The following is a 17,546-nucleotide window of genomic DNA, read 5'->3' as shown; positions in this document are numbered from 1 at the left end:
GTAAATAGCAATTGCACCATGCATGTGAGGTATCACCACGAAGGTCAGATCGAGGGCAGTAATTTTAGCAGTAGACCTCCTCTGTAAATCTAAAGTGGTAACCTATAAAGGCTTTTAAAAATGTATTTAGTTTGTCGCCACTGCACGTTTGTGCGCAATTGTAAAGCATGTCATGTTTGGTATCCATGTACTCGGCCTAAGATCATCTTTTTTATTTCATCAAACATTTGGGCAATATAGTGTGTTTTAGTGCATTAAAATTTAAAAAAGTGTGTTTTTTCCCCAAAAAAAATGCGTTTGAAAAATCGCTGCGCAAATACTATGTGAAAAAAAAAATGAAACACCCAACATTTTAATCTGTAGGGCATTTAAAAAAATATATAATGTTTCGGGGTTCAAAGTAATTTTCTTGCAAAAAAAAAATGTTTTCAAGTAAACAAAAAGTGTCAGAAAGGGCTTCGTCTTCAAGTGGTTAGAAGAGTGGGTGATGTGTGACATAAGCTTCTAAATGTTGTGCATAAAATGCCAGGACAGTTCAAAACCCCCCCAAATGACCCCATTTTGGAAAGTAGACACCCCAAGTTATTTGCTGAGAGGCATGTCGAGTCCAAATTTTTTTTTTTTTTTTTGCACAAAGTTGTCACTAAATGATATATTGCTCAAACATGCCATGAGCATATGTGGAATTACACCCCAAAATACATTCTGTTGCTTCTCCTGAGTATGGGGATACCACAAGTGTGAGACTTTTTGGGAGCCTAGTCGCGTACGGGACCCCGAAAACCAAGCACCGCCTTCAGGCTTTCTAAGGGCGTAAATTTTTGATTTCACTCTTCACTGCCTAGCACAGTTTCGGAGGCCATGGAATGCCCAGATGGCACAAAGCCCCCCAAATGACCCCATATGGGGGTTTTGTACTGCCCTGCCATTTTAGCACCTCAAAAAAACGACATAGGAAGTCATAAACTAAAGCTGTGTAAATTCCAGAAAATGTACCCTAGTTTGTAGGCGCTATAACTTTTGCGCAAACCAATAAATATACGCTTATTGACATTTTTTTTTACCAAAAACATGTGGCTGAATACATTTTGGACTAAATGTATGACTAAAATTGAGTTTAATGGATTTTTTTATAACAAAAAATAGAAAATATTGGGTTTTTTTCAAAATTTTCGGTCTTTTTCCGTTTATAGCGCAAAAAATAAAAATCGCAGGAGTGATCAAATACCATCAAAAGAAAGCTCTATTTGTGGGAAGAAAAGGACACAAATTTCGTTTGAGTACAGCATTGCATGACCGCGCAATTAGCAGTTAAAGCGACGCAGTGCCAAATTGTAAAAAGTGTTCTGGTCAGGAAGAGGGTAAATCCTTCCGGGGCTGAAGTGGTTAAGGCTTACAGCTAGTGAAAACCCAAAATTCAGTTTCTCAGAATATTAGAATATTACATAAGACCAATAAAAAAAAGGATTTTTAATACAGAAATGTTGTCTTAGTGAGAAGTCTGTCCATGTACAGTATAGTACGCACTCAGTACTTGGTCGGGGCTACTGTTGCATGAATTACGGCATCTATGCGGCGTGGCATGGAGGTGATCAGCCTGTGGCACTGCTGAGGTTCACAGACCGTGGAAAATTTTGAATTTCATTTGGAAATCAAGGTCCCAGAGTCAGTGGCGTCACTAGGGTTGGTGTCACCTGGTGTGGTAAAACAGGTTAGCTCATTGGCGCGGTGCGGCTCCCCCCCTCAGCCATCCACAGATCTCTGCCCTGCTGGTGCAGAGTGACAGCAGGAGCAGGACACAGCAGTAGACACTCTCTCCTGTCTAGCCTGCCACAGTGCTCTGCAGGGCACTGGGCAGGCTAGTTTCAGGTTGGCAGCGCATGATCATGGTGGGCACCCAAATCTGGTCCCTGTAAATAATGCTGTGCTTGCGCGCCGATCCGTGTGCTGTCATGGATGGGGGTGACACCATCACAATGGGATATCACTTCTTATTTGACGGTGTCCCCTATGCCCGGACATGGCCAAAAAAATAGGCCCCAGCATTTTAGACTGAGCAGCCCAGTGTAATCCCACAAGTGTAAATCCCCCGCACTGTAACCCTCCCGGTGTAATAGTGTTATCCCTCCAGTGAAAAATCCCTGCAGTGTTTGGGTGGTACAGTGGTGTAGTGGGTAGCACTCTCACCTAGCAGTAAGAAGGGTCACTGGTTTAAAACCCAACCACGACACTACCTGCCTGGAGTTTCCATGTTCTCTCTGTGCCTGCCTGGGTTTCCTCCGGGTACTCCGGTCTCCTCCCACACTCCAAAGACATGCTGGTATATTAACTGGCTTCTGTCCAAAATTGGCTCTAGTATATGAATGGGGACCTTGGATTGAGGGTAGGGACTGATGTGAGTATGCGATGTATAAGGTTAGAGACAATTGTAGACACGCACCCACACTCACTCAGATTGAACTGGATGGACTGGTGTCTTTATTCAACCTTACTAACCATGTAACTATGTGCATTTCCCCCTGTGTAAATCCCCCCAGTGTTCTCTCCCAGTTTGATCCCTCATAGTGTAAACCCCCCCATTGTACTTCTCTGTGTAAATCCCCATAGTGTACTGCACCAAAGCTCTCCCCCTCAATGTAATCCTGTCCTATGTAAAGTCCCCAGCATAATCCCCTATTGTATTCCCCCATGTAAATCCTCCTAATGTAATACCCCCAGTGTAAAAGTGGAATCCCCCAATGTAAAAGTGGAACCCCCCAATGTAATCCCCTCAGTGTAAAAGTGGATCCCCCCAGTGTAAAAGTGGAACCCCCAATGTAATCCCCCCAGTGTAAAAGTGGAACCCCCCAGTGTAAAAGTGGAACCCCCTCCAATGTAATCCCCCCAGTGTAAAAGTGGAACCCCCCAATGTAATCCACCCAGTGTAAAAGCGGATCCCCCAGTGTAAAAGTGGACCCCCAATGTAATCCCCCCAGTGTAAAAGTGGAACCCCAGTGTAAAAGTGGACCCCCAGTGTAAAAGTGGAACCCCCCAAATGTAATCCCCCAACATAATCCCCTATTGAACTCCCCCCATGTAATCACCCCCAATGTAATCACCCCAGTGTAAAAGTGGAACCCCCCCACAACATAATCCCCTATTGCACTCTGCCATGTAAATCCCCCCAATGTAATCACCCCCAGTGTAAAAGTGTAACCCCTCCCCAGTGTAATCACCCCAATGTAACAGTGGAACCTCTCCCACTGTAATCCCTCTAGTTTAATCCCCGTAGTGTAAATCCCCTACATTGACAGAACACATATAGGTCCGGCTCTGTCCACACAGATGTCCCTGCTCTCCTGCTCCTAGGCTCCGTCAGCTGTTAAGTGTGTTACCTGCTTTGCCCGCCTGCAGGCAGGTATCTATCACAATAATATAGCGAGCGATTGCTGCACCAGTTCCTGAATCACATGCAGGACAGGTATCCTCAGTAATGAGCCCCTGTGAAGTGAATCAGTGGATCTGGGACTGAAGAGCTAACTGTCTGTGTCTCCACCTCACTCTCTCCTCCCCCTTCCCCCACACATCGCGGGGAGCTGAAGAGATACAGCAGAGATCCCAGAAGGGAAGGAGCCATGGTGCCCCTCTCAATGCAATGCCTGGTGCCGAACCTGGTGTCACCCCTCTGGCGGGTGTCATCCTGGTGCGGACCGCACCCCCCGCACCCCCATAGTGATGCCACTGCCCAAAGTCTGGAGGAAGAGCCACGCCCCCTTATGACGCCAGAGTCCCTGCGCATGCTGGGACCATGACTTCGTAAGGGGGCGGGGTTACCGCCTATATAAATGGCTCCGCAGCTCGCACACAGCATTCGAGCCGGAGAGAGCGTCGTGTCAACATCGGGGAAGAAGAAAAGAAGAGAAGAAGCGGAGAGACAGCGGCGGCGGCGAGACAGCGGCGGCAAGACAGCGGCGACAAGACAGCGGCAGCAGACCGGGCCCCTCGCTGGCAATAGAGCTGGAAGAAGATAGCGGCGGGGCCCGGGAGAAGAGGCCGAACACCGGGAGAAGTCGGAAGGAGACCCCCCGAAGTCGGAAGAAGACCCCGGAGCTGACTAATAAATTATTCTTAAAACCTGTGTAGTGTGTTTTTTTTTATATTGACACTTTTGCCTAGGTGAATGGGTAGGGGTACCATGTACCCCAAACTCATTTACACAGGGTGGGGGGCCGGGATCTGGGGGCCCCCTTATTAAGGGGGGGCTCCCGGATTCCGATAAGCCCCCCGCCCGCAGACCCCGACAACCAACGGCCAGGGTTGTCGGGAAGAGGCCCTTGTCCTCATCAACATGGGGACAAGGTGCTTTGGGGTGGGGGGGCCGCAGGGCACCCCCCTCCCCCAAGGCACCCACCCCCCCATGTTGAGGGCGTGCGGCCTGGTACGGCTCAGGAGGGGGGGGGGGCGCTCGCTCGTCCCCACCCCCCTTCCTGGCCGGCCGGGCTGCGTGCTCGGATAAGGGTCTGGTATGGATTTGGGGGGGACCCCCACGCCGATTTTTCGGCATAGGGGGTTCCCCTTACAATCCACGCCAGACCTAAGGGCCTGGTATGCCCCCGAGGGGGGAACCCACGCCGGTTTTTTCATTTAAAATTTGGCGCGGTGTTCCCGCCTCAGGATTCATACTAGACAGCTGTCAGCGCTGCCTGTCACTCATCGCGGGAGGAAAACAACGTTTTCCTTTCCCGATGAGTGAGCCATCTCGGCGCTGGCTCCTGCGACGGGGCTCGTAGGTGTCAAATCTCGCCGAGAAGTGCGGCGAGATTGACACAATATCGCGGTCACCTACTGTACAATTAAAGTCATTGTAACACAAATGGTTAACTATTATGGCGGACACATCGGACACTTTTGACACTATTTTGGAACCATTGTCATTTATACAGTGATCAGAGCTACAAATAGCCACTGATTAGTGTATAAATGTCACTGGCAGGGAAGGGGTTAAAAACTAGGGGGGCGATCAAGGGGTTAAGTGTGTCCTAGAGAGTGATTCTAACTGTGGGGGGGATGGGCTCACTACAACATGACAGAGATCACTGCTCCCGATGACAGGGAGCAGTAGATCTCTGTCATGTTGCTAGGCAGAACAGGGAAATGCCTTGTTTACATCTCCTCATTCTGCCATTACTCGCCGCAATCGCGGGCTGCCGGCGCACATCAAATTTGCGGGACCCGCGGGCGCTCTCCCACACCCGATAGGTGGCAAAATTCAAAGGGAAGTACAGGTACGTCCATTTGCCTGCCTGTGCCATTCTGTCGATGTATATGTGCGTGCCGCGGTCAGCAAGTAGTTAAAATGAAGTCACCCTATCACTTAGGCACCAGTCCTCAGGAAGGATGTACTGGAAATGGAGCGAGTACAAAGAGTACAAAGAAGGGCAACAAAGCTAATAAAGGGTCTGGAGGATCTTAGTTATGAGGAAAGGTTGCGAGCACTGAACTTATTCTCTCTGGAGAAGAGACGCTTGAGAGGGGATATGATTTCAATTTACAAATACCGGACTGGTGACCCCTCAATAGGGATAAAACTTTTTTGCAGAAGAGAGTTTACCAAGACTCGTGGCCACTCATTAAAATTAGAAGAAAAGAGGTTTAATCTTAAACTACGTAGAGGGTTCTTTACTGTAAGAGAGGCAAGGATGTGGAATTCCCTTCCACAGGCGGTGGTCTCAGCGGGGAGCATTGATAGCTTCAAGAAACTATTAGATAAGCACCTGAATGACCACAACATACAGGGATATACAATTCAATACTGACACATAATCACACACATAGGTTGGACTTGATGGACTTGTGTCTTTTTTCAACCTCACCTACTATGTAACTATGTAACTATGTAACTATGTAACTTAAAATGTGAAATTACTGAGAACGTGCTCTCATCAACTTTAACTAATATTAATAATCATTTTAGAATTTACCAATCAAAATATATTTATTAATATAGACAGATACATCTACATAGATATTTGATCCCGCAACTAAAATGGCATCATGAGCTATGAGTAAGCACTTGGACAAGTGTGAAACGCGTTAGCCTATGATCTGTACACTCTGTCTATGATGTCCTGTATCTGATGTGTTCCTGATTTTAAAATAAAGAAACTTGGATTATTACTTCCTGGAGTGCGGCTGTCCAGATCTTCTCGTTTGCACATAGTACATTGGCATCATTATTTATCTTTCTGGAAGGCGGTGGGTGACATCTTCCCTCTCTTGAAGAGCGATGGGTGATGGGTATCTCGGGTATCTGACACTTTAGGGTGTTTTGGATACTTTGTCCCCCTCTATTCTCTGTGGTTCCCCCTCACTAAGTGACCACACTATTCTCTAATGATATAACGGCTGGTGGGAGGAACCACTACAACCCGCAGGAGACAAGGATTCCAACAAACCCAACATGTCTGATCCCAGCAGTGTGCAGAACAAAAATTAAACCCACCGCCCACCTAAGAGGTAAGTATGAAATGTTCAGATTTAATAATGTTCATTATCAATACATTAGCAAAATACTACAATTAACAATAATAGAGATAATCCTATAACTACTGGTAACCCAGCCGTGGTCCATACTTATTAGTGGATAAATGTTTTTGTATTCAGGTCAGGTCTGAACAGAATTATGTAACATTTTGGGAAAAATATACAACCAAGAAGTCCAGAACTTGAGGCTATTATAGCAAAAATCTCCACAGCCACCATGTATTTCCCTCTGGTACTCAGATAGGCCGGGATCATGGCAATCCAGACACTGCAGAACACCAGCATGCTGAAGGTGATGTACTTGGCTTCATTAAAACTGTCCGGTAATGTCCTGGCTAAAAAAGCGATAATGAAACTCACAGCTGCCAGAAGGCCCATATATCCCAGGACAGAGTAGAAGCCGATAACTGAACCCTCATTACACTGAATGATGACCTTCCCCTGATAAGAGTGAGTGTCCTGATCCTGGAAGGGAGGAGAAATAGACAACCAAGTGACACAGATTATGACTTGAACCAGTGATAAGACACAAATGATAAAAGTGGATAGTTTGGCTCCCATCCATTTCCTCCAGGGGCTCCCAGGTTTGGTGGCTTTAAAAGCAATACACACCATGATACTTTTAGCAAGTAGAGAAGAGACAGCAACTGAGAAGATGACACCAAAAGAGGTGACACGGAGCATGCAGGTCACATCTACTGGATGGCCGAGGAACAAGAAGACACAGAGGAAGCTCAGCATGATGGAGACCAGGAGAAGATAGCTCAGGTTCCGGTTATTAGCTTTAACAATGGGGGTGTCCTGGTAATGTATAAATATCCTCAATATTAAACCAGTCAGAAGACAACAGAGGATGGAGACAGCCGAAAATACTACAACAATGGTATCAGTGTAGGAGAGAAATTCCACCAGTCTTGGAACACACCGATCCTTCTTCTCATTTGGCCACTCTTCATCAGGACATTTCATGCAGTTTTCACTGTCTGCAAGAAGAACAATACAAACACAATGAACATCGGGGTCAGAGTTTCAATCAGTACATTTTAGAGCCTCACGAAATGAGATTGGCCGTCACTACATCAGGATTGATCGATTTTCACATATACAATATACCCCATAGTCTGTAGACTCTATAACTTTCACACAAATAATATACACTGATTTGGGGTATTTTCACCAAAGAAATGGAACAGAATACATTTTGGCCTAAATATATGAAGGAAGATTATTTATTTGCTAAATTTTTATAACAGTAACAAAGAGAAATGTGTCTGAGTAATTGTCATTCAAAGTGTGAGGGTGCTGAAAGCTGAAAATTGGCCTGGACAGGAAGGGGGCGAAGTGTCCGGTATTGAAGGGGTTAAACACAACAGAAACAGACATTACAGCACACAGAAACAATGACAAAAATCTAGAAGATATCTGTGTCGTCTTATTGATGACATGAGCTCCAGCACTTATATATACACTATATTACCAAAAGTATTGGGACGCCTGCCTTTACACACACATGAACTTTAATGACATCCCAGTCTTAGTCCGTAGGGTTCAATATTGAGTTGGCTCCGCCCTTTGCAGCTATAACAGCTTCACCTCTTCTGGGAAGGCCGTCCACAAGGTTTAGGAGGGTGTCTATGGGAATGTTTGACAATTCTTCCAGAAGAGCATTTGTGAGGTCAGGCACTGATGTTGGATGAGAAGGCCTGGCTCGCAGTCTCCACTCTAATTCATCCCAAAGGTGTTCTATTGGGTTGAGGTCAGGACTCTGTGCAGGCCAGTCAAGTTGCTCCACCCCAAACTCGCTCATCCATGTCATTATGGACCTTGCTTTTTGCACTGGTGCACAGTCATGTTGGAACAGGAAGGGACCATCTCCAAACTGTTCCCACAAAGTTGGGAGCATGAAATTGTCCAAAATGTCTTGGTATGCTGACGTCTTAAGAGTTCCCTTCAGTGGAACTAAGGAGCCAAGTCCAATTGCTGAAAAACAACCCCACACCATAATCCCCCCTCCCCCCCACACCATAATCCCCCTCCACCAAATGATTTGGACCAGTGCACAAACAAGGTCCATAAAGACATGGATGAGCGAGTTTGGGGTGGAGGAACTTGACTGGCCTGCACAGAGTCCTGATCTGAACCTGATAGAACACCTTTGGGATAAATTAGAATGGAGACTGTGAGCCAGGCCTTCTCCTCCAACATCAGTGCCTGACCTCACAAATGCTCTTCTGGAAGAATGGTCAAACATTCCCATAGACACCCTCCTAAACCTTGTGGACGGCCTTCCCAGAAGTGTTGAAGCTGTTATAGCTGCAAAGGGTGGAGCCAACTCAATATTGAACCCTACGGACTTAGACTGGGATGTCATTAAATTTGCGTGTAAAGGCAGGTGTCCCAATACTTTTGGTAATATAGTGTATCTCTAATGGACCTGATCAGTCTTTACATTTCAGCTGCTGTGAAGTTTTCTTATTGTTCTATTGTCTTCCACAATTATTACAATCCAGTGGTGACTGGTGCTTTATCAATTGGGGGGTGGCAGATGGACTGGACTCCGGACCCCACCCCCCCATCACTCCAGCCCACCACTGCGCACCATACCCCCCTCCGGTCGCCGGCCCACTTACCCTGTGCAGGTCAGGCTCTTTGCCATGTTTGAATCCATCAACGGCGGCGACTCCCCCCCCCTCTGTCTCTTCCGTGTCCCGGCCTCCGTCTTCTCCTTCTGGCCAATCGGGTCTTCGGAATATTCATTCGCCAATGTCTCACAACTGGGTGGGTCTGGGGCGCAGTGCACCCTTTTTTGCAGCCAATTAGAGCCTCAGGCTCTAACCACGTGCTTCTAAAAAAAAAAAAAAAAAAAAGAAAAACATTGAAACTCATGCGATCAAGTGCCCTGCATGTAGATTAGGGGGCGTACTCATGGATAGGGGGCAGTGATGCCTGTGTGCCCCCTATGGACGGGCTGCCACTGTTACAAGAAAAAAAAACGCACTGGACTGCATGTATTATAAACTGGCCCTTATATCACTTCCCGCCCGCAGTACATCATATGACGTCCTGGGCTTTCACTGGTGATATCAGGATGACGGGTGCAGCTACAGTCATCATTCAAATATCTTTTTTTTCTGCCGCCAATTCCCTGCATAATAAAAAACAATCATAGCTGTTCAGCTGCTTGATTGTTTTAACAGGCGGCGGAAGAGGATGTCCACCCTCCAGTCGCCCCTTCTGGTGCTTCTAATGACTTGCTCGTGTGATCGGCGATCCGGAGAAGGAATCGGCTGGCGGTGGAAGTTCACCATAGAGAATACCAAGGACCAGATGGTCCCCAGCAGTCTCTATGACCTTCGAAGGCTGGACGTGGTGTTATGACATCATGTCCGGCCCCAGCAGTTGTAAACACTGCCGTGTGTTCAAGTGGAAAGGATGAAATTGCTTTTTTTTTTATCACAATCTTTCCAGCCTAGAGGAGAGATAGACCCCAGATCTCTCCATAAAGAGGACCTTTCATTTAGGGTTGCCACCTTTTCTTCAAGCCGAACCCAAACACTTTTCTGGTGCACAGCAATGTTTATTTTTTATTTTTGTAGTATACAGGTGATACTCGAAAAATTAGAATATTGTGAAAAAGTTCATTTATTTCACTAATGCAACTTAAAAGGTGAAACTAATATATGAGATAGACTGATTACATGCAAAAGCAAGATAGTTCAAGCCGTGATTTGTCATAATTGTGATGATTATGGCTTACAGCTCATGAAAACCCCAAATCCACAATCTCAGAAAATTAGAATATTGTGAAAAGGTGGAATATTCTAGGCTCAAAGTGTCCCAATCTAATCAGATAATTAAGCCAGAACACCTACAAAGGGTTCCTGAGCCTTTAAATGGTCTCTCAGTCTGGTTCAGTAGGCATCTCAATCATGGGAAAGACTGCTGACCTGACAGTTGTGCAGAAAACCATCATTGACACCCTTCATAAGGAGGGAAAGCCTCAAAAGGTAATTGCAACAGAAGTTGAATGTTCCCAAAGTGTTGTATCAAAGCACATTAATAGAAAGTTATGTGGAAGGGAAAAGTGGGGAAGAAAAAGGTGCACAAGCAGCCGGGATGACGGCAGCCTGGAGAGGATTGTCAGGAAAAGGCCATTCAAAAGTGTTGGGGACTTTCCCAAGGAGTGGACTGAGGCTGGAGTCAGTGCATCAAGAGCCACCACACACAGATAGATCCTGGACACAGGGTTCAAATGTTGCATTCCTCTTGTCAATCCACTCCTGAACAACAAACAATGTCAGAAGCGTCTTACCTGGGCTAAAGAAAAACACACCTGGTCTGTTGCTCAGTGGTCCAAAGTCTTCTTTTCTGATGGGAACAAATTTTGCATTTCATTTGGAAACCAAGGAGCCAGAGTATGGAGGAAGAATGGAGAGGCACACACTGCAAGATGCTTGAAGTCCAGTGTGAAGTTTGCACAGTCTGTGTTGATTTGGGGAGCCATGTCATCTGCTGGTGTTGGTCTACTGTGCTTCAATAAGTCCAGGGTCAACGCAGCCATTTACCAGGAGATTTTGTAGCACTTCATGCTTCCTTCCGCAGACGAGCTCTATGGGGATGCTGACTTCATTTTCCAGCAGGACTTGGCACCTGCCCAAAGCACCAAAACCTGGTTCAATGACCGTGGGATTACTGTGATTGATTGGCCAGCAAACTCGAACTCAAACTCTAGAATCTATGGGGCATTGCCAAGAGAAAGATGAGAGACATGGGATCGAACAATGTAGAAGAGCTGAAGGCCGCTATTGAAGCATGCTAGTCTTCCATAACACCTCAGCAGTGTCACAGGCTGATAGCTTCCATGCCACACCGCATTGAGGCAGTAATTGCTGCAAAAGGGCCCAAGTACTGAGTACATATGGAAGCTTATACTTTTCAGAAGTCCGATATTGTTCTATGTACAATCCTTGTTTTATTTATTGCATGTAATATTCTAATTTTCTGAGATTGTGGATTTGGGGTTTTCATGAGCTGTAAGCCATAATCATCACAATTATGACAAATCACGGCTTGAACTATCTTGCTTTGTATGTAATGAGTCTATCTCATATATTAGTTTCACCTTTTAAGTTGCATTAGTGAAATAAATTAACTTTTTCATGTTATTCTAATTTTTTGAGTATCACCTGTACATTGTAAAAGTACCTTGGACACTTTTGGGTGGTTTAAAGTGGCAGAAGGATGTACAGGGGGTAGCCAAGGAGCAGCAGAATGGACAGGGGGCAGCAAAATGGGGCAGCAGAATGAACAGGGGGCCAGCCAAATGGACAAAGGGGCAGCGGGAGGGACAGGGGGGAAGCAGAATGTACAAGGGGCAGAGGGGTAGACAGGGAGGTAGCAGGATGGACAGGGGGGGCAGCAAAATGGACAAGGGGGCAGAGGGGCAGACAGGGAGGTAGCAGGATGGATAGGGGGCAGCAGAATGGACAAGGGGGCAGAGGGGTAGACAGGGAGGTAGCAGGATGGACAGGGGGCAGCAGAATGGACAAGGGGGCAGAGGGGTAGACAGGGAGGTAGCAGGATGGACAGGGGGCAGCAAAATGGACAAGGGGGCAGAGGGGTAGACAGGGAGGTAGCAGGATGGACAGGGGGCAGCATAATGGACAAGGGGGTAGAGGGGTAGACAGGGAGGTAGCAGGATGGACAGGGGGGCAGCAGAATGTAAAAGGGGGCAGAGGGGTAGACAAGGAGGTAGCAGGATGGACAGGGGGGCAGCAGAATGGACAAGGGGGCAGAGGGGTAGACAGGGAGGTAGCAGTATGTACAGGGGGGGCAGCAGAATGGACAAGGGGGCAGAGGGGTAGACAGGGAGGTTGCATTTGAAAAATTGCTGTACAAATACCATGTGACACAAAAAGTTGCAATGACCACCATTTTATTCTTAAAGGTCTCGACTAAAAAAGAACATATAAAATGTTTGGAAGCTTTAAGTAATTTTCTAGCAAAAAAATGATGATTTTTACATTGACAAAAATTGAGAAATAATCAAACAACTATAGGTATCTCTCCCTCAGCACTCACGGTGAAGATACAATATCAACCAAGCTGCTACTATAATAAAAAACATGTAACAAAATTGTGTCCAAAATAAATATTTAAACACTAATAGCGCTTATATATTCTGAAAGTCTTTCAAACTTGATACACAGTCCACTTTTGACAAAATTGGCAGCCAAAATGTGAGAAAATGAAGGAAATTACTTACCAGATATTACTGGATTTATTGCATATCTTTTTTTTGTGACAAGCAAGAAAATAAGGGTGCACATAGCGCAATCCAATTTTCCAAAAGGTATGTTTATTTAATAAACCCTCATAGATGTACACTTACAATAAAAACATAAGTTAAAAGCGTAAGTAAAATTATACTTGTGAAGTCGCTCCCTCCTGATGTACCTCTTCACCGCTACAGCCGTGATCCCGGGTAAGGTAAACTGGAGAGCCAACAGCTTGATTCAATGATTGATTCAATGATTCAGGGCCTGATCACGCAGCAACCCATGCCATTGAATCAAGCTGTTGGCTCTCCAGTTTACCTTACCCGGGATCACGACTGTAGCGGTGAAGAGGTACATCAGGAGGGAGTGACTTCACAAGTATAATTTTACTTACGCTTTTAACTTATGTTTTTATTGTAAGTGTACATCTATGAGGGTTTATTAAATAAACATACCTTTTGGAAAATTGGATTGCGCTATGTGCACCCTTATTTTTTTTTGCTTGTCACGAAAATTCACAGAGGCTTGCTGATAACAACATACCCAGAGATATGCAATAAATCCAGTAATATCTGGTAAGTAAATTTCTTTTGGGGGATTGTCATTCAAGCATCGCGGTGATGGTTAATCGTCTGGAGTAATTAATTATAATTTACCCTGAACATTTCTCTTTTGGAGCTGATTTTCCTTCATCTTTCTCACATTTTGGCTGCCTATTTTGTCAAAAGTGGACTGTGTATCAAGTTTGAAAGACTTTCAGAATATTAAAGCGCTATTAGTATTTAAATATTTATTTTGGACACAATTTTGTTACGATGATTTTTACATGTAGGAGAGGAGTGCCGGAATCGGTCTATAAAAGGATAAAACATGGGATGACAGAGATGTACAGGACTTCATAAAGACAAATACAAACCTTACCAGAAATGTTGGAGATCTCTCCTTCTGGACATGAGACACACTCATAGCAACATTTATGAATTGAAGATCCAAACTTTTTTCTGGTGCCGGGAATACAAGGATTCGAACATCGAGATACTGTGACCTGAAAATCAGATATTATTATTATTATTAATATTATTATATTTTAAAGATCCTTCATATTTCATGAGGCTTTTCAAAAGTGTTACAAATGAGGTTTGGCTTTGTCTTCACCATGGGTTCAAGTTGAATTCTTCAGGTTTGATATCCAATCAGGCGGGGGGTCAGCAATAGGGTTGCCGCTTTTTCTTCAAGCCAAGCGGCGCACAACAAAAACATTTTTTTTTAGCATACCCTATAGCAGTGGTCTCCAAACTACGGCCCTCCAGCTGTTGCGGAACTAAACATCCCATGAGGGATTGTAAAACTCTGACATTCACAGACATGACTAGGCATGATGGGAATTGTAGTTCCTGAACCACTGGAGGGCCGTAGTCTGGAGACCCCTGCCCTATAGGATTGTAACAGACCTGGGACACCTTTGTGAGCTCCAAAGAGAATAGTAATGTGGCGTGCATAGTGCCTCCTCACCCTCCTATCAGGCCCAGTTCTTAGCCACATTCCTATTTGAATATTGTGTCGGGTTTCAGGTGGACTGAAACCCGGACACATGATTTAAAACCCAAACTGTCCGGGTGAATCCCGGACAGGTGCCAACCCTAGTCAGCAACCTGTTGATCACAGACAGGTGACTGGTAGATGGTGGTCTGGGCTTGCTTATCCATCATTCCAGAACATCACAAAGAGTGCAGTGCACAGGGACTAATTGCAAAGTTGGAGGTGTAGTAGGGAGGAAGAGCCGCATAATCCAATGTGTCCTCTGTAGTGCCGGTTCCTGTCCCATACCGAGTGACACCAACTGCACTCCACCTCTACTCCCAGCTAGCAGTCTCCAGAGTGGTGCCATCAGCAGGAGGAAGAGATCTTCAGGTCAATGTGAAGCAATACACAGAGCATATTAGTATAAGGCTGCTTTTACAGTGATGTGCTACAGCTTACCCACACCGGGGGTGCAGTGCGGTGTACCTGTAGCTTGCCTGGGGGTTTGCTGCACTTAGCAATAGACTTTTATTATATCCTGCGGGTTTGCTGCACTTTCTGAATGCAGGAGTTTTGATACGCTTTCAGAAAGTGCCCCACACCTACAGGATATAATAGAAGTCTATGACAAAGGGCAGCTAACCCAGGAAAGTTGCAGATGCACTGCGCTGCACCTGTGGTTCAGGTAAACTGCAGCACATCAGTGTAAAAGCAGCCTTATAGGGGGCGCAGAACAGTAAGGGTTCATTTACATTTGTAGTTTGGGGGGTGGTAAAACCTTAAAGCTAAGATCTGTTTTTACTGCCCTAACCACACCCCCTTTAGCTGCAGTTGACAGGAGTGTACACATATCGCAGCTGTAGCAAGCGTTATAGGTCCTGCCATGGTTGATGGGTGTAGCACCTGCCAAGCATGACCCATTTAAGTGAATGAGTCCACTCTGTAAGTGTGTTACAACCTTGTGCAAAACAGCAAACAAAGGGTTAAAGCAGGCAGCGTTGTGTTGCTTTCTCACCACCTGCTTTAACCCCTTGGAACCCACAGAAGCATGCAGTTGCAAGGTGCTTGCAGAGTGTCCCTGTTTACTTAATTAGGTTGCGGTTGGCAGAAGGTAGCACCCACCGAAAGCAACCGGGGACTCAATTCCTGCTGCAGCATGTGTACACCTATGGCTGTTGCCTCAGCAGCTAAAGTGGTTAGGGATTTAGCTGTTGCTGCTGACAAATGCAACTAAGGGCTCATTCAGAAATGCAGCAGGCACGACTGCTCCTCTGAAAAGCGATTTGAGTGTGTTTGACAGGTGGTGAGAAGGTGATATGCACACAGTTGCAACACAGTAGTACGGCAATTAGAGGTTTGAATCAGGTGTGAGGAGGAGACACTGGATGACACTGTGCCCGGTGATCTTTGACTTCTCCCATGTTGTTCAGGTAGATCTCCACCTCCTTCCTCTGCAATCAGGGGTCAGTATTTTGGGGTATTCATTTATTTGGGGTGTTTATTATATGTAGCACCCTCCTAGATAGGTGCTAGAATGTAGTTAATTAATATAGTGGGGTCTCCTAATCCTCCCATTGAATCTCTCCAACAAACATGAATCTCTACTAAAAAGAGTCTCCCCTTTACCTGGACTGACCAAGCTGTCCTATACCTGAGAATTAAACTTTCTCCACTCCCAAACCAGCTATATGACTTAAACTATAGAGCCTTCAAAAAACAACTTCTCCAAATACTCCACCAACTGTGAGTTTCTTGACTATCCAGACTGGGGAGAATGGCCTCCTTCAAGGTGATCATTTTGCCCAAACTCATATACCTATTTAGCACAGTAGTATTGCCAGTTCTTCAAGCTTTTTTTTACTCCATACAAGGACAGATCACTAAAATCATAAGGGATAAAAAGCCACCTAGATGCGCTCACCACATATTAGTAAGACACCATAACCAGGGCAGGGTAGGGCTTCACTGCTACTACTATGCTACTACTATGCCTCTATCTTGGACCAATTATACTACTTGTGGCACCCATCCTCCAACAAAACTTTGTCAACTATGGAATCCCCACATCCCACAACTTACAATCTGCTAGACATCCTTCTCCTCACCACTGCGGGTTCCCAGTTACCTACAACACCCTCCTCCCCATCATCTAGAATATCATTAAACATGATCAGTGCAGCGGGGGGACAGTTGCAAGCCACAATCTCCCTGCATGGCTTTTCAGACAGCTGCTTCTCCTCCTCTCCTTCCTGCAGCTGTCAGCTGAAATGCCAGGTAGATTGGTGCTCGCAACTGTCCCTCTGCCACACCGATCATCCCCCCAATGTCAGCCGTGTCCTTCTCCTCCAGCCCCGTGTTCTCCAGACCCCCGTCCTCCTCCTCCAACTGCTGTGTCCTCCTCCTCGAGCCCCGTGTTCTCTGGCCCCCTGTCCTCCTCCTCCACCCACCTCGTTCCACCACAACCAGCTCCCTCCTCTCTCAGCAGCTGCAGGAGATGTGTCAGGATGGAGAGCAGAGGAAGGAGCCAGTAAATATATAATTTACCGGCTCCTTCCTATTCTGAATTGGACATAGAGAGCAATTGATAGTGAACGCTCTCTACGTCCTGTAATAACTGAGCAGAGTAATCTTCTTTCCATTTATCTTCAATGCCGAGAAAGGGACTGGAGAATCTGTGTCCTCAGCCTCTTTCTCTGTCTCAAGGGGGAGATGTCAGGGATCTGCAGAGATTCTACATCCCAAAAACACTTAATCAGCCATATCGGCATCAGGGGCTTGATAGCTGCTGGTAATCCAGGACTGATTCATTTTGATAAATGTCAGACAGTTCACGGAATCTGTGGATAGATGCGTTCTATTATCAGTAACAAAACCTCCAGCAGCACTGAATGCCCATTCAAAAAGCACGCTGGATGCAGGGCTGCCCAACAGCCCAATTGCATACTGGTCAAGTTCTGGACAGTGGTCTATTCTCATGACCCAATAAACCAGTGGATCTTACACTGGAAAGCTCTCCATCTCTGTTTTCGCCTCTAGATAATCGTCCACCATGTGATTAAGATGCTGCCGATGGGATGTGGAAGCTGACAGCTCTGGGCGGTGGGTACTAAAAATATTGTGAAATGCATCCCTTAGGTGGCCGCCCTCTCCAAAGCTCCTCTCTTGACCAAAAGAAACCTCAAAAATATGTTTTCCATCACACTGTAACCTATCAGAGTCGCGAAA

The 17,546-nt window shown here is 45.8% G+C and overlaps 1 protein-coding gene across 1 annotated transcript in view; it reads right to left on the bottom strand.

Moving 5' to 3' along the window:
* Positions 1-6,615: 6,615 nt before the first annotated feature.
* Positions 6,616-17,546, bottom strand: part of LOC141126572 (vomeronasal type-2 receptor 26-like) — a 143,414-nt gene continuing 132,483 nt past the window's right edge. The window contains exons 3-4 of the mRNA XM_073612494.1: positions 13,722-13,845; positions 6,616-7,505 (exon numbers count right to left, since the gene is read on the bottom strand). Of these exons, the coding sequence (XP_073468595.1) occupies positions 6,616-7,505; positions 13,722-13,845 (1,014 nt within the window). The remainder of the gene's footprint in view (positions 7,506-13,721; positions 13,846-17,546) is intronic.

This window comes from Aquarana catesbeiana, linkage group LG02 (assembly GCF_042186555.1).
Source record: "Aquarana catesbeiana isolate 2022-GZ linkage group LG02, ASM4218655v1, whole genome shotgun sequence".
Taxonomy (NCBI): domain Eukaryota; kingdom Metazoa; phylum Chordata; class Amphibia; order Anura; family Ranidae; genus Aquarana; species Aquarana catesbeiana.
This window is presented reverse-complemented; position numbering and strand designations above follow the sequence as displayed.